The following is a 23,297-nucleotide window of genomic DNA, read 5'->3' as shown; positions in this document are numbered from 1 at the left end:
CGAACTTTGATGGCTGACTTCTTTCTTGATCTCCGCTCTGAAGCGTGGAGGGAAACAGCCCGACGAGTCGGTGTGCCTTCATTTTGGACTCCTCCCCTTCCCTTTCACCTCCCAGCCTCTACAGCTTCTTCTTTCCCGTTTCACGTCTTCTCTCTCCTCAGCCCTCTTCGACGCGTCGTCCACTTGTCCATCTCCATCTCCATCTCATCCCGGTCCTTCGTCCGACCTTCCCACCCCTCGGAACAGCTATTGGCTGTTTCTGCCTTTGTCGAGCTCAGCTCCTTCCTTCCCGGTGCCTAGATGCGAGCTTCAGTCAGTTCCTTTCCCTCCTCTCCGTTCCTGGCTCTGCTCTGGAGCTTGCTTAGCTGACCTTTTCCCCTTTGTTTCTCAGGTTTCAGCGAAGGTGTCCTTCACTCCTCTACCTCAATGGAACAACGGCCAACCTCACAAGCGAATGAAGTCGTTCACCTCCTCTCGAACTCTTCATCCTCCTCCTCCTCGCTCAGGTCGCCTGCCTCGCCCAAATCGACGCCAAATCTTCCTCGCTCTCGTTCTGGTCGCCATCATCTACCTCTTACGACTGCCCACCTTCGATTTGCTACCGCAGATCCCAGCACCTTACCTCCCTCGCTTCGTTTCTTCGCCTGTCGAGGCTGGACCTGTCGTCGTCTCTCAGCCTCCGCACTGGATTCACGAGGGTGCGGATGGATCTGTGGTGGTAGGGGAGAGGGATTGGGAGCAAGATGGTCATCCTATCAGGTGCGTTTTCCGAGTCTCGTCTCTTGCAGTTTCATAGAACGAGGGAAAGGGAGGGGAGGAGGAGTCGAAGCTGACCTTCTGCGTCGGCTTCCGCCTCTTCCCTTTCATTCCAGGAAGCTGATGGACGATGCGAGGCTCAAGTGGGATACCCAGCTTGCAAGGTTAGTCTCTGCCATCTTATCTTCGTCAAATCCGAAGATCTGCGACTGACTCGTCTTCTCCTCTGCAGGCAAAGCAAAACCCTGTGAGTCGAGTTGAGCTCGAGCTTCGAACTCTCCTCGTTCTGACGCCTCTTACCTTTCCTTTCTCGATCTCGCTAGGGAACAAGCTGTCGAAACCTATAAGACTCGATACGGAAGAGCGCCTCCCAAAGGATTCGACGCTTGGTGGAAGTTTGCTCGAGCCAACGACGTTCTGATCGTTCGTTCGCCTCTCCTCCTCCCTTCCTTTCCTTTCGACGCGTCGAAGCTGACCGTCGCTCTCTTTCACTCTCCCGTCAGGTTGACGACGTGAGTCCCGCACCTTCAACTTCATCTTTGAACCTTCTTTTGACTCGCTGAACTTGACCCTTTTTCGAACAGTACGACCAAATCCACACCTCCATCACTCCCTTCCTCGCCCTCGACCCTGTCTTCCTCGGAACTCGCTTGTCTCAGCTTCTCACCAAGGAAGGCTTCTCCTACGAACTACAGGTCCGACGCAACCTCGCTGTCAACGTCACAGGAGAGCGACTCAAGTCTAACCGAGCTCTGGAAATGGCAAAGCTGCTGTTCGTTCTCTTTTTCCTTTTTGCGAGCTGAACGCGACGACGACGACGTCGAGGCACAGAGTTGACCCTTCTGCTCCTTTGCTCTTTGATACCGCAGCGATGGATTCCGACAGTTCCTGCCTGACGACTTCGGAGAGGGCTCCGGATCTCTGGGAGAACCTGGAGGAGACGACGGGTTGGTGAAGCTCAGTGTTTCCGACCACGATCTCGGGTCGAGGATCATGGGAGAGGAGTTCAGGAACAGGATGATGGGCTTGGCTGAACGAGGTGCTCGTGAGTCTCGACGATCGCTGGGAGAGAGCAGAAGGTCGAGGTCGAAGCTGACCGCGTCGTTTCGCCGTTCCTTTCGCCTCTCCTCCTCCAGATATCGACCAAGAACAGCTCAAGGTCATGGAGGATACTTCTCGGAAAGGCGCTATGGCCGATGGGTTGCTCAGTTAGTTCTCTTTTCCACTCGCTCGACTTTTATCTCCCTCGTGCTGATCCGTTTCCTGCTTCTCGTCTCGCAGAGGCTTGCTCGTGGAGATCTCTCTCGGACCGAAAGCCTTTCAAGGAGGCGGCTATCTTCACGGAACGTGATGATTTCAGTGAGATAGGTGAGTCCTTGGTCCTTCAGGTTCGACTCTCGCCTGTGAACTTGGCTGATCAGCTCGTTCGTTCGTTCCCTCAGCTGTCGTCGCTCCGATCTCCTTCGTCAAGGATCCTCTCAAGTCCTTCGACTTCTGTCGTTAGTCCCATTTCTCCTGAATTGCTTTTCCTCGGCGTCTCACTGATCAACCCTTCTCCATCTCGCTCCAGACAACCCTTCGATCGTCCCCTACCACGCGTCCTACGCTCGGAATCAAGTTCGAACGCCCAAGCTGCATCCTCAGTTCGTTCTCTCCAAGATCGCCCAGTCCCCTCAGATCTTAATGGCGCCCATGGTGGCCTTCCAAAACAAAACGAGCGGAGTGACATCGTGGGAGGAGAAGACCAACAACAAGGTCAGCACTTCACGCCTTTTCGTCTCGCCTCTTTGCTACCTCGCTGACTCTTTTCTTTTCTCTTTGCTTGACCAGGTCTTCTGGCGAGGAAGTACTACCGGAGGTCACTACGAGAAGAAGAACGACTTCAACTGGCGAAACAGTCATCGAGTCAGACTCAACGCGTTGGCGAACGCTCACGGAGATTCGCACACCGACGTGCTTGTTGAGACTGGATACGACGAGTCGGATCGGAAGGTTTCGATGAAGAGGCTTCACGCTCGGGAGCTGAACGAGCATCTCTTCGATGTTGGGATCACTGCTATAGCTCAGTGCCAGGAGAGTGACGGAACTTGTGAGTTTTTCGGAGTCGAGTTCGAGACGAAGGAACGAGAAGCTGAACTCGTCCTCGGTCGTTCTTTCTTCCCTTCAGGCGACGAGATGAGGGACGAGATCAAGCTTGGTGGTTACGTTACACCCTCTGAGACTCTTCTGTATCGATACGCTCTGGATATGTGAGTCGCCTTCGTTTCAAGGCACGAGAACGAAGAACGGGAGTTGACCTTTCAAACCGTCTTGCCTTTCAGCGATGGAAACGGATGTGAGTCAGGCTTTCCTCGACAGTATCTCGAGATCTGTACTGACCAGTACCTTTTCGTTTCTCAGGGTCCTCTCGATTCCGTCGGCTCGTTGCTCTGGGCCAGGTCGTGTTCAAGGTGAGAAGCTTCTCTCGTTTTCCGATTCTCGACGCGTCCGTCTCTCGAGACTCACTCTTCCCCTCTCCCGCTGTTTTGCTTCTAGATCACCATCTATCCCGAGTGGAACACCGAATGGCTCACTCCTTGGCTCCACTACGTCCCAGTCGGACTCGACCTCTCGGATCTCTACCGTAAGTCTAGGCTTGGTTCTCTGCGGTCGAAGGGTTCTCGCTGACTCTCTCTCGCTTCTTCCTCAGACACCTCGACGTTCTTCATCGGCGCTCCAGGAGTCTCCGAGGGAAACCCCGATCTTGGGAAGGTTATCAGTGAAGCTGGTCTCGATTTCGTTGAGAAACACTGGAGGTGGCAGGACATGCAGGCGTAGTGAGGAAGGATCGAATCGCGTCGTCTGCTCGTCTTCTCTTCCGCTGACCGACTGTTCCTCCTCTGCCATTTTCCCTCTCTCTAGCATGTTCCGACTGATCCTCGAGTATCGAAGAGCGATGGCTCATGACCGAGACGCAATGGTGAGCACCTTTCAACCTCGTTCGTTCTTCGCTTCGTCCTGATTGACTCTTCCCCTCCTTCTTCTCTCCCCTTTAGTCCATGGGCGGCTCGTTGATGCTGTAGTGATAACTCTCTTTTCTGTAAGCTCGATCCTCGCTTGTCTCGACCAGCCGTCGAAGCAGAGCTGATCTGGTTCTTCTTTCTCTTAGCGACGACGCCGCTCTTTCTCTCCGTTCATTCATTCTCTCCTTTCCAATCACACCTCATGTACCCCTACCACCATCCCGGTCATATTTAGCATCTTGCATTATCTATTTATCGTTCTGCCCGTTCCCGAGTTCTGTTTGGGTTCCGTCGTTGCTCTCTTCTCAACCTCCTCTTGTTTTTCGATCTCTTTGCTTTCGATCTCCTTCTTTCTTACGCCCCCTTTCCTCTATCATCTGCCTCTCCGCTCTATTTATCTTGGATTCATCTGTTCATCGGCCTATTTTCTCAGCTCCCCGACGAGAGGGTGGGAAGGGGGAAAGGAAAGAAGAGAGGGCGGCGGTCGGGACTTCGATGCGACTTGAACCTCGAGCTCAGCGCTTCGGTCGGCCGCTCGTTCCCTTTCTTCGAGTTAGAGATCAGTCAGCCAAATGTAACCTATAAGTCTATAAGTGATCGTACAGATCCGAGCAAAGGAGTAGAATACACACAGCAACGAACCCAAGACGAAGAGAAGACGACCAAAGTAAAGACGAAAGACGCGAGCACAAACCGAGAGCCTCTACCTCTACATATCTAAAACGATCCTCTTCGCCACCTCCCTGTTCTTCTCCCTAATCCCCTTCTTGAACTCCCTCCAATCCCTCTCCTTCGTCGTCCACCCTCTCGCAATCATTTCCTCCGCCTCCCTCCTCACACTCGCATGCATCTCGACCACCTCTCCACCCTCCTTCTGCAGCGTAGATCCAGAGGCGTCGTCGTAAGAGCGTTCGACATCGTGCGTGTAGCCGAGAGCGGGAGGAGCGAAGCGAGAGGTTCGTAGGATTTTCAAGGCGGAAACCTCAGATATGGATTGAGGTCGGATCACGGTGGTTTTGGGAGTAAGGTAGGAGTAGGCTTCGAGGATCCGGGGAGTGACGAGGAGAGGAGTCTGGTAGAAGAGTGGGAGATGGTGAGATGCGTGAGCTCGTCGTTCGGACCCAGAGGAGCAAGAATTGGGTGGGCGAGAGGGGGCTTGAGATGAAAGAGAGACGCACCTCGCACTGCATAGCCATAGCAACGGTCGAAGAGGCTTGTCGATCATAGTCTGTATCGTTGCGAAGAGGCGAAGAAAGGAACTGGTCAGCGAAACTCGAACACGAGAAAAAGACGCGTGGCTTTGCTCCTCCTTCCGAAACCGGAAAGCGACTCACATCCTCCTCCATCCTTGAAGGCTGGCAAGACCATATCCATCGATCCCATCAGACTGAAGAAGTCCGGATAGCTCAAGGCCTTGTGAATGAGAACGACGCGCTTCAGTCGAGAAGGCACGAAATCGTCCTTTCCATTCCCAGCGAGATGGAGGATGAAGTTGTCTGCGTCGGCGGGGATGAAGGGAGCTGATGGGGAAGTGGGTGGGAGGTATCCCCAGGCGGAGGGGTCGACTGAAGGGAAACAAGAAGGGTCAACGGGAACTTGAGACGGATGAGGAGGGCGAGGGAGAGACGCGACGAGAATGAGATGCTCACGATCCAGTTCAGCCTCGAGGTCGGCGAAGATGATGACGTAGTTTCTTCGAGCGGCCTGTAGAAACACGAGAAGAGAGGAATCAAAGACGGGAGAAGACGCGTCGGGGTCGTCAGCTGAACTCTCTCGCCTCCTCCCTCAAACTTCTCTTCCCAGGTCAACTCACCTCAAAGTTCCCCTGGATACAAACGTCCCTCAGCATCTTCCCATCCCTCCTTCCCCAAGTCCTATCGAGCACCCCTCCTTCGACTTCACTCACGTCCGTCCTCAACTCCCCGAAACCGTCTCCGCCAGGACTGAAGATATACTGCCCCGTGTGCTTCCCGTGAGCTGTAAATCCCGAGAAGCGTTCGATGGGAAGGATAGGTATGTGGGCTTCAACGGGGATATGAGAGTAGCCGAGGTGGTAGCGGTCTGGCGCGTCGGCGAAGTTGATCTAAAAAGGAAAGGGAGGAGGGGCGACGTGAGTTTTTTCTCCTTCTAGGGCGAGCGAGGAGGCGTCAAGGGTAGGGCAGACTCACGAAGTTCTTCCTTTGAGCGTTGACGACGCTGGAGAGAGAAGAAGGGAGGTTGATCAGCTCAAGAGCTCGAAGAGAGGAGGAGCGAGGACGAGTGAAAGGGCGCACTGTTGACTGATGGGGAGGATCCTCAACGCTCCCACTCTCGCCCAGTCCCCACTGTACTTCTCAGCCCACCCAAAGTCTCCAGCATTGTCTGAAAGGTGCAAGGTCAGCTTCGAGCTGTCTTCCAGAGACAAAAAAAGAAGAAGGAGGGGGAGAAGGAGAACGCACGAACGATGCAGATCAGGTTGAATTTTCGATCTGCTGGACGAGCTAGCCAGATCTTCCACAGCTCCTCCGAGTAGTTCTTCATGCTGATAGGAAGAGGATAGAGTAGAGACAACACGATGAGCTTCTGCGTGAGGGAGGAAGACGAGGGGAGGAAGAAGAAGAGCTGACTCAATCTCGCAGGTTCCGAAGACCACGACGTCGGCTCCCCTCCCTTCCCAACCTCCATCTACTCCAGCCATAGCTTGGTTCTTGGTATACCAGATAGAGCCAGGTGAGGTGTAAACCCCTAGCTCTTCGACGACTTGGGTTAGACCGTAACGAAGTCCAAAGCCGTAGATCAGAACGGGAGGAGAAGGAGCGTCGACGTCGGAGTTTGACGAGGGAGGAGGAGTCGGCCGTGAGCTTGGAGGAAGGAGTAAATCTTCGAGAGTGTCGACGAGGGAGGCGTAGACGTCTGTTGGAAGCAAAGGATGGAGGAGGGAAGGAGAGCGAATGGTGAGCTCGAACTTCAAAGAGGAGGAAGAAAGCGAGGGACTGAGCGATTGTTTGGTGCCTTTGGACGAGATGGGGAAGCGAAGATAAGAGGATCCTACTGACCGTCGTGGGCTCCGAAGCTCGAGCATACAAGCACTCTCTCGTTTTTGAACTTTTCGTGCCTTCCGCGATTCCCTCCTCCCACGCGTCCTGAAGTCCACGAGGAACCGCCGCCGAACTGAAGGGAGACGAGGGCCAGCAGGAGGAGGGCTACGATTAGGGGCCGAGCAGCTGGGAGCCGAACGTTGATCATTTGTTCCGAAGATAATGAAAAGGGGGAGGAAGATAGGAGGAAGGAAGGAGGTTGTTGAGGTTGAAGGTGAAGGAAGGGAAGGTTCGCAATTTCAGAGAGACGAAGGGAACAAGGAGAAGGCGTTTTTCTTGGGGGGCGGGTTCGTGGGATCGAGAGAGGGAAGAGCGGGCGTTGGTCTCCCTTCTTCGGCTGCACCTTTCCCCGCTCAAAACCTTCCTGGCGCCTCCAGAAAAGAGGGAAACGGGTGTTTCAAGATTTTGTGGGTGAGTGCTGCTTCAAACGAGTGAAGACGAGGAAAGCCCCATCGACGAGCTGCTCGAGCTGACCTTCCCTCCTCCCCTGCCTTCAGCCCGAATCAGGACAAGATCGTCATCCTCGAGGAAGCAGACTACAGGAAGGCCTTTGTGGGAGTGCCGGGAGGAGAGAGAATCTTCGCTAGGTCGATGTGAGTTCATCGAAGAAGCTCCGCTCTCGTCGTCCCTTGAGCTCCGAGCTGATGGTTCCCTCTCGGTTCCTCTCGTTCTTCAAAGACTCAAGACTTTCGATGAACTGGGAGTCACCTACCTCTTCGCTAGAGGCATGGATCAAGTCGTCGGATTCTACAACATGTTCCCCGACCTCATCAAAGCTACCATCGTCTCAGCTGTTCGCTCCCTCCTCTCGCTCTCTCTCCTCCCTCGTCGAAGACCGCTTTAGCTCACTCAACCCGTCCCTCCCTCCCTCCATCGACACCTCCTTGTTCTCTCCGTTCTCTGATCGCAGCGTCAGTACGACGAATGTTGGCACGATTGGGAAGGAAGCTGCCTCAAGTCTACAGGAAACCCTCGAGGAGTGCCGATCCAAGACCTCTTCATCCCTCAGTTCTTCGGACGCGACGCTCCTCTTCCTAAGGATCACGCCGAGTGGGCTCTCGTACCGGAGGACATCAGGAACCAGAACAACACCTATATCGGGTACTCGATCGAGGATGAGTGTATGAAGAGACCTGTACGTACTTCTATTCGTCGCTTCGTTCGAGCTCGAGCTCACTTTCTTTCCCTCGTCTCCCTCCATTTCTCACCTTTCGCTCGCTTCTTCGCTCTCACTCCTCTAGTTCGTCCCTACCGAGGGTCGTCCCCGTCAAGTCTGGATCCTCGGAAAACTCTCCAAGTTCTTCACCGCTCAGTTTTATCCCTACTCACGCGACGTCTGGGTTCGAGCTTCTCAGGAGTTGAACGTCGAGTTCGTCAGTGCTTTCAACGAGGGAGATGTGTTCCCTGGGATCAGGAACTTGCGGTCGATCAAAACAGGTCCTTTGTTCGGGAAGGAGGAGTTTGAGAGGGAGATTGGGCAGAGTTTGGCGATAGTTGGACTCGGGTGAGTTGTGTTTTCACCTCTCGAGGAGTAGAGCTTGTAGGCCGTTGCTGACCTTCCTTTCGTTCTCTGCTTTCGTGTATCCTAGAGATCCTCCTATCAGTGTGAGTGCGCGCGAATCTTGAGAGCATCACCCCCGATCTGACCTCGGCGATCTCTTTCTCTCTTTCTTCGCGTCGCGTCGAAAACAGCCAACTCCCTGGGTTCGTCTTTCTCTCCCTCCTTCCCTCTCCTCTTTCCAAACTAATCATCCCTTTTGTTTCTGTCAGTACGGACTCTGCTACGGAACCCCATTCCTCAACCCCGTCAAGACTCACCTCGAAGACGACGGCACCATTCGAATCGCTCGTTCTCAACACCCGCACGTCGGAGCTCTCCCGGAACCTCACGTGAGTCATCCCTGAGATTGAAGAAGGAGGGGCTTCGGGAGACGTAGAAGGGAGGAGATATGGTGCAGTGAGAGAGGCTTGACTAAGCTCGACGTTGTCTCGAGGGCTCAGGCCTTCCGCACGCTGGAAGACTTTCATCCCTCTCCTTCTCTTCAGCACTTCGTTAGCTGAAAGTTTTTTTCTCTTCGCTTTCCCAGGTCTACAACGTTCCTCAATCGGATCGAGCAGATGCTCTCGTAGCAGACGACCAACTCATCGAGGCTCTGAGGAAAGCCATCACGGCTCACGAGCGATTCATTCCGGAAGCGATGAGGCAGGATGCGATGAACAGGAGGGTCATGGAGTGGCTGAATAGAGACTGGAAGGGTTTGATGGCTGAGAAGATGGAGGCGGAGACAGATTGGGTGGGGGAGGCAAAGAGGAGGGTGAGTCGTTTGCGTCGTTTCTCTGCGTCCCTCTTCTGCTTCGTTCGAATGCTGACCTCCTATTCTACATGCTACGCTCTTGGATTCTACAGGAACTCATACTATAATACACTAGACTCCTTTATCGCACTCTCTGTTTCGCTCCAGACGCTGATCTTCGCGTCGCGTTTCCTTCCTTTCGTTTTGGGTTCCTCTTCGTCGACTTGTCATCGTACATCTACAGCTCTCACTCGATACTTCAATTATATTTCAATTTGTATGTTGTTACTTAGACATCTCTCCTTCGCATCGACAGTATACCGCTTTCCTTCTTCGCGTCTTTGTTCGACCTTCATCGGGCCTCCCTCGATCTCGCTTTCGTCCAAAGCCCACCCTCCTCCTCCTGAGGTGGACGCAATGTAAATATTCGTGCATCATTATCAACCTTCGAGCCGCCGTGAAGGTAAAAAGGAGCGAAAGCTACTGAGACCAAGGACGGCCTCTTCTTGCGTTCTCCCTCTGCAGCACCTCGACGCAGAACTCATCCCCCGCTTCCTGTTGCTCTCCCCCATCCTTCAACACTGTCACCACCGTCTGAACGGATGTTCTCGAAGCGTTGTTGGAAGATGGAGACTGAAGATCGTCCATGGCGAGCTCGTCTTTGCGGGATGAGGTCGAGCGAAGATTGGCGGAGGAGTGAAGAGCCTGGGAGGTGGTTGGAAGATGGAGGTCGCTGGAGGGGAGGATGTGAAGGAATTGGAGTATATCCTGATCAACCCAACGAGAATGGTAAGACGGAGATGCATCAGTCTGGGGGGCGATGGAGAAGACGAGGGAAAAAATCGACGCGTCGAACTCACTCGTTGTGTTCCGAAAACGATCACGGCGACGATCCCTCCCACTGCTTGATAGAATGCTCTGAGTTTCAGGAAGACAAGCTCGTCAGCCTCGGAGAATAGGTAAGAGAAACAGAGTGAGAGATGGACGCACGGCGCAGGACTGCTGATCAGCAACGAGACGACGGCGAAGACCAAACCAACCGCAGCGTACAGCCCAAAGAAGAGGACTCGAGCGGTGAAACCGAGGTCGAAGGGAGACGTCCCATGGGTGTACCGAGCGTTGGAAGAGATCTGAGAGTCACCGCTCTCTCCTCGGAGGAGTCGAGGTTGAAGAACGCACGCGACGATCGTCCACCCTGCAGCAAGAGGAGCACGTCCCCATTCAGCACGAGAGGACGTCAAGAAGAGATAGAATGATGAGACTCGCCTTCGAAAACAACAGCGACCAGGAGGAAGAGGGCTGCAATCGCTCGAGAGACGTACGTCCTGCGAGACAGACGAGAAAAGAGACGACGCGTCAAAACGGTTGCGAGACCGGACCGCTCTCGAGATCAACTCACACTCGGTCGTCGAGATTGTACGCTCCAAAGACGGTGGCTTCTATGTTCTCGGGATGAAGAGCTGTGGGCTGAAAGCAGCAAGGAGAGTGGCTCAGCGTGAGGGAGAGGGGGGAGAGAAGGGCGAGGAGAAGAGGTCTCAGGTCTCACAATCGTGCTCCCAATCAACCATCAAACCACAAGCTGCCCAAGGGACGATTACGAGGGATCTGTTCATGAGAGACTCCCATTTGACCATCGCTGATCTCTCCGCTACCACGACGACCCAAGCCTTCGAGAGGAAAAGAACAAAGAAAGATTAGCGAGGTCAGCCTTCGATTCGATCCGACGCGACACCTTTTCGTGGTTCCCACTTGCTCTCACTCTGAGGATGATGGCGGCGAAGCAGCCGAGCGTAGCGAGGATCTGGAAATATAAAGAAGTTTTGAGTGAGACTTTGAAGATCAAGCAGAGCGAAGAAGTTCTCGACTCACTCCTGAGATCGCCGTCACGGTCGAGAGAACGGCCAAAGGAGTTGAGAGGAGACCTTTGCTGCCCAAGGTAGCGCAATGAAAAGCACTATCGACTATGAGAGATATGATGAGCTAGTAAAACGCGGCGAATGATCAGCTTGAACGAGGAAGGAAGGAAGCGCACAAAAATCGCGAGCTCACGTTCCACAGGGTCGGATGGCGCTTTTTCGATTGAAGGATGAAGACGACCAGTAGACCGACGAGGAGAACGATGGAGATAATTTGGAGGGTGTAGTAGGGGATGCTGAGATGGCTTTCGGCGTCCGTATTGGGTGAAAGGTGGACCATTTCGAGAAGGAAGGAAGGCGTGAAAAAGAGCGGAGGAAAGGTCGACCGGTGTGCGAGAAAGGTCGAGGAAGGAAAAGTGTTTGCGAAGAGAAGGGAGAGTCAAGCGTGAGGCGAAAGGAATGGTGCTAAAGGATGGCGGTGAACGATGGGTAGGCGTTTGGTTCCAGAAGAAAGACTCGAAAGGAAGAGAGAAGGACAGGAAAAGCGAGTCAGTCTTCTTCTCCTGTTTTGGTTTCACCTGTCTACCCTTCAACAGCTCGTCCGTTCTTTCCCCCTTCTCCGCTGAATCGATTCCAGGACTGGAACCGAGGAAGGAAGGTCGTGGGGAAAAGGGGTAGGAGGAAACGGGCCGGACGACGCGTCGAGACTTTTTGTTTGACCGCGCCTTTTTCGTCGAGCTCGACTCACGCTGATCTGAGACCCACGGAAGTTTTTGAGGCTGAAGGGAAAGACGAGAGCGAGGTGAAAAGAGCGAATTGATAGGTATACAAAAAACGACGACGTTCGAAATCGAAGAGCGAACGGAAAAACAATGAGAGATCTAAAACGACTGAGATAAATAAGCGAGATGAAAGAGCAGAGATCGTGAAGCAGGATGTAGAACTTAGTCGTCCCACTGATGGCATCCCCTGAGCACATGAAAGAAGAACAAACGGAGAGTGAGTTCGAGTTCGAGTCGAAAGGAAGGACGCGTCGAAGGGAAAGAGAGGAAGAAACGAACCAACAGCCCTCCGTAATCGCTCGATGCAGATAGAAGAACAACATGTCTCCAAAGATGTAGGTCGATGGACCTGCAAGGGAAGAAAGAGAGGAAGGGATGAGCGAGAGAAGCGAGGAGGGGAAGGAAGGAGAGACGCGTCGAGACTCACCTCTGCAAAGGGAAGAGCCAGAGAAGGGGACAAACGAGGACTAGTTCAGTTTCAAGAGATGGAGAAAGACATTGAGAAGCACTCACAAAGAGAAGTGTTGGTCGCCGTCGTAGTATCTGACATCGAAGAAAGAGAAGGAGCAAAGGAAGTCAGCTTCGATTCAACCCTGCGTAGGCTCGTAATCATCCGCTCCCGATCCCGTCTCGTTGGCTGGCCCACCGTCCGAAAACCGGAAGACGAAGGAAAGCCGGTCACAAGCCTAGTTCAACCGCTCTCCTTCAACGACCCAGACTCACTCCGAGAACCCCTCGAGCTTCCCGCCCCAGGTGAACAGCTTCACGTCCAACTCCTTAGCCACCGCTCTACAGCTCTGATCGAGCTGGAAGATCTTGAGCAGCGACCAGTGATCGTCCCTCTTCCTCAGTTGACGCGTCCTGAACATCAGCGGAAGGTCGTTCCCCCAATGCTGTCGAATCGAGAGGATCGTCGAATGAACCCTCGAGCGATGCCAGCTCATCTCCTGGAAGGTCCAGCCGTGTTGCTGAACGGACGTGAAGTTGGCGTTGCCTCGGTTCTGGTCGGTAAGAAGAAGGAAACCGAGAAGCGAAGACGTTGTCAGTTCGAGAGAGAGCAAAGGAACGAGAGAGGAGCGGAAGGACAAACCCAGCCGAGGAAGCTATCGTCCCAGAAGAGGGAAGCCATGATAACGAGATCGGGTTTCCTCAGAAGACCAGCTTCTGCCATTTTGGGGATGAAGACTTCCGTGACTCGGTTGGCGAACACTCCGGGTTTAGACTCCCACTTTCCTCTCCAGTCCTCGAACGCTTGCTCCGTGTCGACCATTCCGTACCTGAGAGGAATAACAAAGATTAGACAGGAGGGAGAGAAATAAATGTAAGGTTTGGAACAGCAAGTGAGACTCACGTGAACCTGCAAGAAGGAGGGAAGAAGGTCAGCTCGAGTTTCGACGCGTCGTCGTGGCGGAAGGGTGAACGAGAGAAAAAGAAGATGGACGAACCAGTTGGCGATGGTAAGGTTGAGTTGAGGTACGGTGCAGACTCCTCCAGTATGACCTCCCCAAGACACGTACTGTGAGAAGCAAAACGCAAGATTAAGCAAGGAAGTCGAGAGGCAAACGGGAGGGAGACGAGACGCTCACGTTTCCCTTCGTCTCCTGACACACCTGATCGACCTGCGGGACCGGATAAAGCGAAACGATTCAGTTCGAGCTCTTCAAGACCTTAATCAAGGACGACTCACGTTGTTCCTATCGTCTAAGCAGCGAGAAAGAAGAACGGAAGAGATCAGCCCTCGATGTCGCCGAATTCGAGCTCTTCTCTCGCTCCTCCTTCCAAAAGCGAGCAGTTTCTCAGATGAACTCACGACTAGAGCCTGATGGGATCATAGATCAAACAAATGAACGTAGTCAGCTCTCTTCTACCCTCTTGCATCAGCTCTCCCAAACTCTTCGAGCCGTCCTTCCTCCCTCCCTCCTTCCCTCCCCCGTCCTCTCTCCTCTTTTCCCTTCTTCTCAAAAGACTCACCAATCAGCACAATGCTCCTCCCCCTCAAGAACTCCAACCTCTCCAACTGGCCATCTACCAACCACCTCAAATACGGGGGTCCAGCCCTCTCCAGCACGTCCTCCGCGACCTTCTCCTCCAATTCCATCTCGCTTAGAAGAAGCTCCCTCTCTCCTCCTCCTGGTCCGTCTCCTCCTTCTATTCCCTCCGCGAGGGGTATAGGACTCTTAGGGAAGGGGACCCATCGAGTTTCCGTGCGATTTATACCAAAGTGGATCATTCCTGGGGAGGTGTAAGGGTCCGAAGGGCAGGAGGAAGGACATCGACGAGGAGGGACGGAGGAGGAGCCGGAGGAGAAGGTCGAGGAAAGGGAGTCGAGGGCAGAGTTGAGGCTGGAAGAGAGAGGAGAGGGTTAGAAGAGTGTTGATTAGCGAGTAAAGAGAACTGGGAGGCGATGGATAGAGCAAGAAGGGAGGCAAGGGAAAGAATCGAAGCTCACCTCGTCGACGAAGACCCAAAGTCGTTGAGGAGGAAGAGCGAGGCCGAAAGGGCGACCAGAAGAAAACTTGCAACGACGACTTTGCCTCTGGATACAGAGATCATCCCTGTAGGAGCAAAGAAGAGGTTTTGGGGGGAAGGGGGGGAGGAAAGAGGGAGCTGGTTGGAGGGAAGGGAAGGGAAGGAAACGATGAGCTCGAACCCAGTTTCGGAATTCGAGGCGAGGAACGGAGGCGTTTTCAAAGCGAGAAAAGTGATCGCACCTGGGCAGGTTTTGAGTTTGACGAGGGAAAGCGTGGAGAGGGAACCAACTGAGATACCACGACGAGAAGCTTCTGTCAAGAAGACGGGGAGAAGAGTGAAGTTCTGCTTGGTGCTGAGCTCGTCCGGCGACGCGTTCAGTCGCTCCTCTCTTGAAGCTGAACTGAATCGATACGGACAAAGTCGAGCTCCAGGAGTGAGTGGATGGAGCCTTCTTCGGTCTCCCTTGTGTGAACAGGAGCAGGAGTGAATCAACCGATCTCTTATCCTTCCCTTTGCTCGACGCGACGCGACTGAACTTTTCGCTCGGCCGACCTGCTCTTTGCTGAAGGGAAGGGATTTTACCACCTACTACTAAGCCCTTCCATCTTCATCTTCGTCTCGTTACAGCTCCTCCTTTCCCTCTGTTTCCCTTGCTCGGTTCCAAGGGAGGGAGGGGGGAACAAGCTCTAATGCCCCCAACGCCTCCTCCCGCGTCTCCGCTGTCTCTTTCTCTTTCGCCTTCCAACGTCCAACAACCTCCTTCCTTCTCCGCCGCCCTTTTGGACGAGCTCTTCCTTCGACGTTCTCTCTCCTCAACAGAACCTTCCTCCCGTTCGTCGTATGGCTTCGCCCTTTCTCAGCCCTTGGCTCTCCGTCGTCGCAAAGCGGTCGAACAAGGGATGGCTAGCGCTCCTCCTCTGCGTCTTGGTCCTCTACCCTTTCACGTTTGGAGTACCAGGATCTACTAGCGGAACGCAGGCTCAGTCTTGGAGTTGGAGCAAACGAGCGAAGGCGAGTGAAGGCTTGATCAAGAAGGGAGGGAGGAGAGGGCTGAACGAGAGTCATACAGGTCAGCTCGATATCCCTTCCTCTTCCCTCTCCTCCTCCTCCTCCCCCTCCTCCTTCCCTCTCTATCTCTATGGGAAACGTCTTCTCAGAACGGCTCCTCGGGAGTTTCAATCACGGCAGTCTCATCGCAAAGGCATAAACTCCGCCTTTGGTGGTCGCTGCCAAACAGGACTCACAAGAAGGAGGAGTCCTCGAGAGCTTTTGCATCGAGCTCGAGATCCCTTTCGCTCCTCGTTTTTGCTGACCTCTCTCTCCCTCCTTCTTCCTTTCTTCTGCTACTTCCACTGAACAGAAAACCTCCTCCCCGACCATCACTACATCACTTCCTTCCACCACTCGGGTCTCAACAACCAAATCCTCACCCAGTTCAACCTCCTTCACCTCGCTTTCCTCCTCCGAACCAACTCTCCTTCAACCGCATACACCCCCGTCCTCCCTCCCTTCTACCCTCACTTCAGTCATCTCAGCGGAGATCACTCGAGTGGAGCAGCCGATCTTCCTCCAGCTCCCGTTCTTCGCTTCTCTCAAGTCTTCGACGTCGATCGACTCGCGGAGGATCTGGGATGGGGACTCGTCGAGTGGGCTGAATTGAAGGAAGGATTCACGGGTCGAGGAACGGGAGGATGGTTGGAGGACGAGTGGAAGTCGGAAGAGGAAAGGACGGAGATCAGGAAGGGTGGATGGCAGCGGCAGGAGAGACCTTTGGCTCAGGAGATGGGGTTGGAACCAGAGAAGATTGGCTGTTGGTCGTCTTGGATGAGTGTCTCAAAGGGGGGGAACACAGGGAGGGGTTACGTTCCTTCCTATTACAACATCGGTGAGCGAAACACCAACTACTCAAAGCCGTCTCTCCTCGGGTTTCTGACCTTCTCCCTTCCTTCGTTCGTCCTCAGATCCGGTCTTCACTCCCCTCCCTCTCTCCATCTTCTCTCGGACCGACCGCATGCCCAAACACATGCTTCTCCCTTCCCTCGCCAACCTCCTCTCGCCTCCGCAGAACCGCCTCCGAGAGGAGTATCTCAACTTCAGGAACGGAGAAGTCGACGAGATGATCACCTCCTGGGGTCAGAACGAAACGAGGGAGGATTGGTTTGGATCGGCAACAGACTGGATCGAGCCCAACGTCCAGCCTGGAACGATCACCTGCGTCGATATCCTCTACTACGCTTCGGACAAGGGAGAGGAAGTCAGGGAGGCCTACGAGACGAAACCTCCGCTGTCTAGAGGTGCGTCGGGTTTGGATCAGGAGAAAGAACAAGACGAGACGCGTCGAGCTGACTTTTTCGTTTCGTTTCTTCTTCCTTCTCGTAGATGCTGGAGCTTGGTGGTCAGTCGGTCAACACGCTCATTGGAACCCTGAGCTCGAGAAGATCTCGACGGACATCCTTCGAAAGGTACTCGGGCTGAGCAGAATTGCGAGAATCCCAAACGTGAGCCGACTTCTTCCCTCTCTGTCTTCTTTCGTTCGAGCGCATCGCTGAACCTCCTTCGTTCCTTTCCCTCCTTCAGATCCTCACCGTTCACATCCGACGAACCGACTTCTTGAGAAGTTGTCCTGCATACGCGGTACCCTGGTCCGTTCCCTTGCCTTCTCGTCTCGTTGTCGTCGTCGTCGTCGCCGTCGTCTGAACTGACTGGCCTCGTTTGTTCTTCCTCAGCTTCGCCGTCGAGCACTTCGCCAACCACGTCGCTGGGTTCCGACACAGGTTTGCCAAAGCCGGACGTCCTGGAGTGAAAGATTGGCCTGTTGTCGTTACTACGGACGAGTCGGATCCTGAGTGAGTCGAGTGAACGAGAACGAAATGTCTTTCTCCTTTCCGAAGCTGACCGATTCGTCTCGTCTTGGTTCGTTCGAAGGTACCTCGCCGAGATCGCAGCTCTGGGATGGTTCCTCGTCGACCACGATGCGCTCAAGACGGCTGAGATCCATGGGAGGTGGTGGCCCTCGTTGGTGGACAACGTGCTGTTGGCGATGGGGCAGGGATTTGTTGGTGAGTCGACGTTGCTTCTCTTCCCCTCGCTCCTACATTTCGAGACTGACCTTCGCTTCTTCTCTCCGTCTTCCTTCTCAAAGGTACCTCCGGAAGCACCAGTACATCTCTCTCTCTCTCTCTCTCTTCCCTTCTCGTTTTCATCGCTCACCAACGAAACGCGCTTTTGTTTCAACAGTGAGCATCCTCGCCTCTCGCCGAGTCGAAGACTGGAACGGAGGAGAAGCAGAGTTGGCGAGTGGGCTGGAGAGTAGGTACCCTTACGATCCTATCACTGGGGCTTCTTAAAAACCTTCGCCTTCTCTCTCGACTTTGGGGTTCCGTCGCCGTCGTCGCATCATTTTCCTTCTCCCTCCTTCTTGGGCTCTTCTTTCTTCGGTCACATATTTATCTATCCTTCTTGTCGTCGCACGTAGGGTTGTATCACTTCTTCGGGTTTCGTATCTAGATGTCTGTCTGTTCCAAGGCCTCGCTCGGCGACAAAGCTGTCTCCCTCCTTTCTCCTCCGCCACGGCCAAAAACCTTCTCCCTTCTCTCCCATCTGCTGAATTGAAGCGAAACCGTGATGGATATCAAGGGTTTCTAAGGAAGGGCAAGGCGAAGAGAAAGCGAAACGAGAACGGACAGGCAGCAACACCGGAGTGAAACGAGAAACGCAGAACCAGAGAACGAACACAGGAGACAGGAAAGAGAGAGTGAAGGGTCAAAGATCGAGAAAGAAGAGCAAGGTATCCCGAACTACATACAAGTTCAGATAAACGAACAAACTAGAGAGAGAGAGGGAGAGAGAGAGAGAGAGAGAGAGAGAGAGTGGGTGGCGCGTGAACAAAAAGGAGAGAAGAACGAAAGGACGAACAACCGGAAACGAAAAGCTACGACTCCCTCAACCTCTCCTCCTCCCATCTCCTCGTCCGATAGTCCCTCCCCCGGTCCGAGGGATGTTGGTCCTGCTCTCGATGAGAGCCTCCCCACTGGGAGCTCGTTCCCTCCCTTCTCCTCCTCCTGCAGCCTTCGACGACTTCAACCCTCCCTTCCCGGAAGGCATCTTCATCGACGAGGAGAGCGACGCACTCGAGGCAGAAGATTTGAGAGTTGGAGGTTGCTGAGGAACGACGAGAGTGGTGGTGGGAGGAGGAGGAGCGGGGGCGGCGAGCTGAACGAACTCCTCCGTCGAAGGCGACGATCCTCTCGACGACGACGCACTCATCCCTCCTCCTCCGTTCCTGGCCTTCTGGTATCCATCGACGAGCTGCTGAGGTTGTTCTCCAAGGGTGGAAGCCTGCGAAGAGCTCCCAACGGATCTAGCGAGATCGTCGTCGACGTCCTCCTGGAGCTCTCCCATCATCGATCCTCCCTGAAGTTTGACGCGTTGGTACTTCTCGACGACGTCTGATCGAGATCCGCTTCGCTCCCAGTGCTCCTGGACGTCCCACGTACGTTTTCGAGGAGTCGATCCGGTAGGAACGTCCTCGGCTACCGAGTTGAGGAAGGTGTGGGTCGAGTCTCGAAGGTTGGAGAGAGCGGTGAAGGAGGTGGAGTGGAAGGATTGGAGGTTGGAGGAGGTTGAAGCGTACTGGAAGACGAGGGAGGGAGACAAGAAGCGTCAGAGAGATCTGGAGGAGAATGCAGAGGAGAGAGAAGAGTGCTCACAGAAGAAGAGATCTGCGAAGTCGTCTGCTCGACATCGAGTCGAACCTCCTCGAGACCTTGACGAGAGTTCGAGTGAGACGCCTGGGATCCGGAGGCGAGGGAGTGGAGAGCAGACTTGAACTTCTTGTGAGACTTGGTAGCTCGGCTTGAGGCTGTGAGGAAGGAAGGGAAAACCTAAGAGTCAGAACTCGTTGTGAGAGAGAGGCTCGAAAACGAAGAGGAAGCCAACTCACACTTCTCCGATGCCTGGGCCATTTCGACGAAGTGCTGCTCGATGTCGGCCATCTCAACGTCGAGAGAAGCGGTTGCAACCTCCGAAATGCTAGCGAGACCAGTCCTGAGATCAGTGGAAGCGACGGTGATGGCCTGGAGGAGGAAAGGGAGAAGAAAGAAGGAAGACGCGTCGTCAGAACCCAGTTTGAGAGAAAGCACGAAAGAGGACATCTAGACTCACCTGCGATCCAGACTCCGATATCCTAGCAACTCGACTCTCCAGCTCATCCAGCCTCGAGCTCAAGTTCACACCGTTCTCGATAGCCTTCGACGACGTCTGCTGATGAGCGACCTGCATAGCCCGTATCCGGTTCTCGCTGAGTTGTCGTTGAGCCTGAGCTTGTGATCGAGCGGAGACGAGTTGCTGAGTCTGGGTAGTGGTGAAATCGGCGACGACGGAGGAGATTCGAGCTTGGAAGTCGAGGAGAGCGGCCTTCTGGGAGTCGATGAGGGAAGCGATGGAGGTGTCCGAGTCGGAGAGGCGTTGGATCTGAGAGAGGCAGTCGAACGAGCGAGAAAGGGAGCTTCAGTAGATATTCGAAGGTGAGAGGACTGATGCAAAAGAGAGCAACTTACCTCCTCGTCTACAGCGCTGGCCAAAAGATCGGTGTTGGCGTTGAGGGAGAGCTTCTGAGCCTGGACGTGATCTCGAACGTCAACGACCATCGAGTCGAGCGAGGAGACAGCCTCGTTCAAAGGCCGCGAGACCTGCATCATCGAAGCAAGCCAGAAATGGAGAGAAGTCGGCTCGGTTCCACAACACTCACGATGCGTCCGAGAGAAGTCGAACTCACAGCTTCCAACCTCTCATCCGCCTTCACCATCAAAGCGTCCGTCGTCGTCCCCATCTCCACCTTGAACCCTCGAGCCCAAGTTCCCAACGAAGCATGAATCGCCGAGCGAGCTTGGTTGACGACCGAGACGAAGGCAGACCTCTCCTCGATGGATCCGTCCATGATCGTTCCGAGGGCGGCACTCCCAGCGTTGATCGATGCGAGGTGTTCGTCGAGGATGGCTAGTTGGGAGGTGAGTTTCTGCAGCGAGAGAGAGGTAAGAGAACAGTCAGCTTCGGAGCAGACGCGGAAAGGTTGAAGGAAGAAGAGGATTCTCACCTCAGCATTCCTTGTTCGGAAAAGCTCGACACTCCCCATCAACCCTTGACCGAGCTGCTCCTGAGTCTGCTGGAACTCCTCGAGCCTGGAAGCGAGATCGATGGTGGCCTGGGCGGTCGAGGATCCGTACGAAGAAATGACCGACGAGTTGGCGACCATCACGTCCGTCTTTCGACCTGAGGAAAGGCGAACGAAGCGAGGAAGCAAGAGGTCAGCAAGCCGTCCCGCCCAACGCGTCGAAGAAGAAACCGACGACCGACTCACCAAGCTTGCTAAACACCCCCTCCAAATCTCCCAAACTCTCCTTCGCCAACCTCCTCAATCCTCCAGCAACCCCATCCAACCTCTTCTCCCCCTTCTCAAACACCTCACTCACAACCTTCTCCACCTCCAACTCCTCCTTGACCCCTTCCAACTCCTGCTCCTTCCTCACCAACTCCTCGACCTTCGCCACGACCTCCTCCTTGGTAAGCTTGAGCTCCGACTCGGTAGCGAGGAAGATCTTGAGGTGATCCTCGAGTTCGGTCTTGAGTCCAGCGAGTCGAGTCTCGAGGATGATCTGACGCGACTTGGCCTCCTCGGTTTGGGTCTTTCGAAGCTCGTTCTCCGAAGCGAGGTCGGCCCAGGATTCTTGGGAGAGGAAGACTCCGTTCTTCTCCCGGGATGCCTGTTGTCCAAAACAAGAACAACGAAAGGGAATCGGTTCGTTAGCAAACGAGAAGCTGAGACGAAACGAGACGACGGGGAGGGAACAAGACGTACGAGCAGATCGGCCTTGAGCCGTTCGATCTCCATCACGTACTCCTTGATGAGAGCTCCCTTGGTCATCCTCTGGTTGATCTCGGGCTTGTTCTGGATCCTCGTCGCTCGGGTAGCGTAGTCGATGGTGGAGAGGGTTTCCTCGAGGTTGGACCTCGAAGGGGAGATAGTGGCGATCAATCGAGTCTTGGTCTTTCCTCCGAGCGAGTCCTGGAGGAGTCGAGTGAGCTTGGACTCTCTGCGAAACGATCATTCGATAGAAGAGCAAAACGAGTCAGCGGAGGGAGGGAAGAGAGCGGGAAAGAGACGAGACGAGACTCACCTGTACGGAACGTGCTTGCCTCGATCGACCAGCGCGTTGATGACCCTTCCGAGGGTGAGAAGCGACTGATTGATCATTCCAGCCTCCCTAGCTCGCATGTCCTCGGCTCCGGAACGACCGATGTTCTCTGATCCAGCGAGATCGACGAGGTTGAACTTTCCGACCTTGAGGAGATCCTCTCCCGTCGGGGACGACTCCTTCAGGTGGACGGTGATGGAGAAGATGGAGTGGGATCGACTGCAAGGAAAAGCATGCGAAGAGAGGTCAGCTTACTGCAAAACGAAAAGAGCGGAGGGAAGGAAAGGCGAAACCCGAGACTCACGAAGAGAACTTGTTCATCAACGTCTCCCCCGTCTCTCTCCTCGCACTTCCCTTCCTCAACTGCATGATCCCATCCTTCGCATCCTTCACCAAGCACTCCTCCAGTCCCTGAATCACCACTCCTCGTCCCCTCGGGTTGGGATCGTCGTAGATCTTGAGTCCTCCAGGAATGGCTCCCGCACTCCCTACTCCTCCGAACGACGTCGCTCCAGGGGCAGCGTTGTGAGTGGAAGCATCGGCGACGAGGAGATCTCGAATTTCCTCGTTGTAGAGCTCAACGAAGGAGATCTTGACCGAGTATTCGGAGCGGGAGGCTTCGAGGAGGGAGAAGAGTCGGTGGAGGGTTCGAGGAACGATTCCGGCTTCCGAGGAGGGAGCTCCGAGGATGGTAGGGGTGAGGTCTCCTTGCATGGTGTACCTGAGGCAGAAGAGGGTTTAAGAAGAGAGATCAAGGTCAGCTCGAGCTTCTTTTGGCAGGACGGGAGAAGAGAAGAGAGAAGTCAAGCTCGTTCGAAACTCACGTCTTTCCCGTCCCCGTCTGTCCATACGCGAAGATGGTACAGTTGTACCCCATCATGACCTCGTCCAACGTATCCTTGACGACGGTATCGTAGACCATCGCCTGATCCGCTTCTGGACCGAAGACTTTATCGAACGAATAGGTTCGAGTCGCTGGAGTTGAGGTGAGGGAAGGAACGACCGAGGTGAGAGGAGCGGTTTCGATGGTGATAGAGTCTCCTACAGCTCCAGAGGTGGTGACGATGATAGGCGAGTTCTCGGCGATCTCTTTAGGGGAACGACCACTGCGAGAGAGAGAGACGAAGAGGTTGAGAGTCAGCAAGGGATAGAAGGATGCGAAAGGGAAAGGGAAAGAGCTCCTTCCCATCCCTCGTCTCCTTCGGGAGCGAACGATAGAGTCCATCCAGCTCTCCCAGAGATGAAAGACCTCGAAGTATACAGCCTCGAGAGTATAAAAGCGACCGATGAAACTTTTCAACTCACCGACATCGTACAACGACCTCAATGTTTACATTCTCTCCCTCCCCTCCTCCTCCTCCTTCCTTCTCCTTCCCTCCTCCTCCCGTTCCTCCTCCTCCTGCAGGCTTAACCACCGTCCTCGTCCTTTTGACAGGTCCTGCTGCTGCTGGTTCCTCCTCTGTCGACTGTTGTTGTTGATGATTTCTATTCGAAGTGTTTGAGCTCATGGAGAGCGAAGAAGCGGGTCTCGCGATTCCTGAACGAGCTGTTGTTGTTCCAGGAGGAGGAGGAGGATCCATCCTTCCGACTCCAGAAGAAGAAGAGGAAGAGGCCGTTCTAGAGGAGGAAGGTGGTTTGGTAGGGGCGCCAGCCCCTCGGCGAGAGGATAACGACATTTGTTGGTTGGTTGGAGAAGGGGGAGGGAGTTGAGGGAAGGGAAGGGACGAGAGGGGGAGGCTCATTGCAGAAACCAAACGCGTCTGCTTTTTATTATTTCTATTCTATCGGAAGCAACGTTCTCTCGAGTGAGGAAATATTTTCTCAGCGTTTCAGAGCCTTCTAATCACGACCTTTCTTTCCCATCT

General features: G+C 54.3%; 7 protein-coding genes across 7 annotated transcripts; 3 read left to right on the top strand and 4 right to left on the bottom strand.

Annotated features, from left to right (window-relative positions):
- Window positions 1–32: 32 nt before the first annotated feature.
- Window positions 33–4,181, top strand: BDY24DRAFT_444581 (uncharacterized protein). Its single transcript, XM_076644860.1, has 20 exons — window positions 33–312; window positions 392–759; window positions 873–920; window positions 989–1,003; window positions 1,080–1,179; window positions 1,260–1,268; window positions 1,341–1,528; window positions 1,626–1,801; window positions 1,893–1,964; window positions 2,038–2,124; window positions 2,199–2,255; window positions 2,327–2,511; window positions 2,587–2,845; window positions 2,924–3,005; window positions 3,078–3,091; window positions 3,157–3,206; window positions 3,292–3,379; window positions 3,446–3,572; window positions 3,658–3,715; window positions 3,792–4,181. The coding sequence occupies exons 1-20, from the start codon at window positions 301–303 to the stop codon at window positions 3,816–3,818; spliced, it is 2,022 nt and encodes a 673-aa protein (XP_076493009.1). The 5' UTR covers window positions 33–300; the 3' UTR covers window positions 3,819–4,181.
- A 286-nt stretch (window positions 4,182–4,467) lies between these two features.
- On the bottom strand, window positions 4,468–6,435 carry BDY24DRAFT_418552 (uncharacterized protein; the record flags this gene model as incomplete). The annotated part of the gene is made up of 9 exons (XM_076643867.1): window positions 4,468–4,830; window positions 4,937–4,986; window positions 5,093–5,323; window positions 5,408–5,462; window positions 5,572–5,841; window positions 5,927–5,954; window positions 6,032–6,119; window positions 6,197–6,279; window positions 6,365–6,435. 9 exons carry the CDS (start codon window positions 6,433–6,435, stop codon window positions 4,468–4,470), a joined length of 1,239 nt encoding a protein of 412 aa, XP_076493008.1.
- An 835-nt stretch (window positions 6,436–7,270) lies between these two features.
- On the top strand, window positions 7,271–9,373 carry BDY24DRAFT_197455 (uncharacterized protein). The gene is made up of 9 exons (XM_076636443.1): window positions 7,271–7,428; window positions 7,521–7,628; window positions 7,746–7,970; window positions 8,077–8,339; window positions 8,425–8,440; window positions 8,528–8,539; window positions 8,606–8,725; window positions 8,923–9,150; window positions 9,243–9,373. The coding sequence occupies exons 2-9, from the start codon at window positions 7,563–7,565 to the stop codon at window positions 9,255–9,257; spliced, it is 945 nt and encodes a 314-aa protein (XP_076493007.1). The 5' UTR covers window positions 7,271–7,428; window positions 7,521–7,562; the 3' UTR covers window positions 9,258–9,373.
- Window positions 9,374–9,609: 236 nt separating this feature from the next.
- On the bottom strand, window positions 9,610–11,325 carry BDY24DRAFT_418550 (uncharacterized protein; the record flags this gene model as incomplete). Its single annotated transcript, XM_076643866.1, has 9 exons — window positions 9,610–9,897; window positions 9,990–10,047; window positions 10,120–10,324; window positions 10,415–10,428; window positions 10,529–10,589; window positions 10,676–10,796; window positions 10,889–10,930; window positions 10,999–11,109; window positions 11,179–11,325. The coding sequence occupies 9 exons, from the start codon at window positions 11,323–11,325 to the stop codon at window positions 9,610–9,612; spliced, it is 1,047 nt and encodes a 348-aa protein (XP_076493006.1).
- Window positions 11,326–11,784: 459 nt separating this feature from the next.
- Window positions 11,785–14,239, bottom strand: BDY24DRAFT_402030 (uncharacterized protein). The gene is made up of 10 exons (XM_076642152.1): window positions 13,739–14,239; window positions 13,578–13,586; window positions 13,455–13,468; window positions 13,354–13,386; window positions 13,209–13,283; window positions 12,858–13,046; window positions 12,491–12,768; window positions 12,281–12,310; window positions 12,047–12,118; window positions 11,785–11,954 (listed from the first exon to the last, which is right to left on the bottom strand). The coding sequence occupies exons 1-10, from the start codon at window positions 13,995–13,997 to the stop codon at window positions 11,930–11,932; spliced, it is 984 nt and encodes a 327-aa protein (XP_076493005.1). The 5' UTR covers window positions 13,998–14,239; the 3' UTR covers window positions 11,785–11,929.
- Window positions 14,240–14,824: 585 nt separating this feature from the next.
- On the top strand, window positions 14,825–17,763 carry BDY24DRAFT_402025 (O-fucosyltransferase family protein). The gene is made up of 9 exons (XM_076642151.1): window positions 14,825–15,308; window positions 15,600–16,124; window positions 16,201–16,533; window positions 16,619–16,737; window positions 16,817–16,881; window positions 16,966–17,085; window positions 17,165–17,298; window positions 17,382–17,399; window positions 17,477–17,763. The coding sequence occupies exons 1-9, from the start codon at window positions 15,080–15,082 to the stop codon at window positions 17,584–17,586; spliced, it is 1,653 nt and encodes a 550-aa protein (XP_076493004.1). The 5' UTR covers window positions 14,825–15,079; the 3' UTR covers window positions 17,587–17,763.
- Window positions 17,764–18,080: 317 nt separating this feature from the next.
- On the bottom strand, window positions 18,081–22,850 carry BDY24DRAFT_402021 (P-loop containing nucleoside triphosphate hydrolase protein). The gene is made up of 13 exons (XM_076642150.1): window positions 22,738–22,850; window positions 22,257–22,538; window positions 21,737–22,153; window positions 21,415–21,651; window positions 21,096–21,330; window positions 20,598–21,000; window positions 20,334–20,509; window positions 20,016–20,255; window positions 19,798–19,929; window positions 19,403–19,711; window positions 19,182–19,314; window positions 18,949–19,100; window positions 18,081–18,871 (listed from the first exon to the last, which is right to left on the bottom strand). Exons 2-13 carry the CDS (start codon window positions 22,352–22,354, stop codon window positions 18,182–18,184), a joined length of 3,222 nt encoding a protein of 1,073 aa, XP_076493003.1. The 5' UTR covers window positions 22,355–22,538; window positions 22,738–22,850; the 3' UTR covers window positions 18,081–18,181.
- Window positions 22,851–23,297: the final 447 nt, after the last annotated feature.

Source organism: Mrakia frigida (genome assembly GCF_051309035.1).
Source record: "Mrakia frigida strain ATCC 22029 unplaced genomic scaffold BDY24scaffold_39, whole genome shotgun sequence".
NCBI lineage: Eukaryota > Fungi > Basidiomycota > Tremellomycetes > Cystofilobasidiales > Mrakiaceae > Mrakia > Mrakia frigida.
Note: the sequence above shows the minus strand (reverse complement) of the source record. Positions and strands in the feature narration are given on the sequence as shown.

What these genes read in the sequence shown, in the direction of transcription:
- BDY24DRAFT_444581 (XM_076644860.1), top strand. An exon ending in CAAGATGGTCATCCTATCAG is followed by an intron (nt 760 to 872) that starts GTGCGTTTTCCG and finishes CTTTCATTCCAG; the next exon opens with GAAGCTGATGGACGATGCGA. An exon ending in TGGCAGGACATGCAGGCGTA is followed by an intron (nt 3,573 to 3,657) that starts GTGAGGAAGGAT and finishes CCCTCTCTCTAG; the next exon opens with CATGTTCCGACTGATCCTCG.
- BDY24DRAFT_197455 (XM_076636443.1), top strand. Translation starts at nt 7,563, where the DNA reads ATGGATCAAGTCGTCGGATTCTACAACATGTTCCCCGACCTCATCAAA. An exon ending in AAGCTACCATCGTCTCAGCT is followed by an intron (nt 7,629 to 7,745) that starts GTTCGCTCCCTC and finishes CTCTGATCGCAG; the next exon opens with CGTCAGTACGACGAATGTTG. An exon ending in ATGAGTGTATGAAGAGACCT is followed by an intron (nt 7,971 to 8,076) that starts GTACGTACTTCT and finishes TCACTCCTCTAG; the next exon opens with TTCGTCCCTACCGAGGGTCG.
- BDY24DRAFT_402030 (XM_076642152.1), bottom strand. Translation starts at nt 13,997, where the DNA reads ATGATCCACTTTGGTATAAATCGCACGGAAACTCGATGGGTCCCCTTC. An exon ending in GTCAGGAGACGAAGGGAAAC is followed by an intron (nt 13,284 to 13,353) that starts GTGAGCGTCTCG and finishes TGCTTCTCACAG; the next exon opens with TACGTGTCTTGGGGAGGTCA. An exon ending in GCGATTACGGAGGGCTGTTG is followed by an intron (nt 11,955 to 12,046) that starts GTTCGTTTCTTC and finishes TCATGTGCTCAG; the next exon opens with GGGATGCCATCAGTGGGACG.
- BDY24DRAFT_402025 (XM_076642151.1), top strand. Translation starts at nt 15,080, where the DNA reads ATGGCTTCGCCCTTTCTCAGCCCTTGGCTCTCCGTCGTCGCAAAGCGG. An exon ending in TCCTTCCTATTACAACATCG is followed by an intron (nt 16,125 to 16,200) that starts GTGAGCGAAACA and finishes GTTCGTCCTCAG; the next exon opens with ATCCGGTCTTCACTCCCCTC. An exon ending in GAAACCTCCGCTGTCTAGAG is followed by an intron (nt 16,534 to 16,618) that starts GTGCGTCGGGTT and finishes TCCTTCTCGTAG; the next exon opens with ATGCTGGAGCTTGGTGGTCA.
- BDY24DRAFT_402021 (XM_076642150.1), bottom strand. Translation starts at nt 22,354, where the DNA reads ATGGTCTACGATACCGTCGTCAAGGATACGTTGGACGAGGTCATGATG. An exon ending in GGCAAGCACGTTCCGTACAG is followed by an intron (nt 21,331 to 21,414) that starts GTGAGTCTCGTC and finishes ATCGTTTCGCAG; the next exon opens with AGAGTCCAAGCTCACTCGAC. An exon ending in GGCCCAGGCATCGGAGAAGT is followed by an intron (nt 19,101 to 19,181) that starts GTGAGTTGGCTT and finishes CCTTCCTCACAG; the next exon opens with CCTCAAGCCGAGCTACCAAG.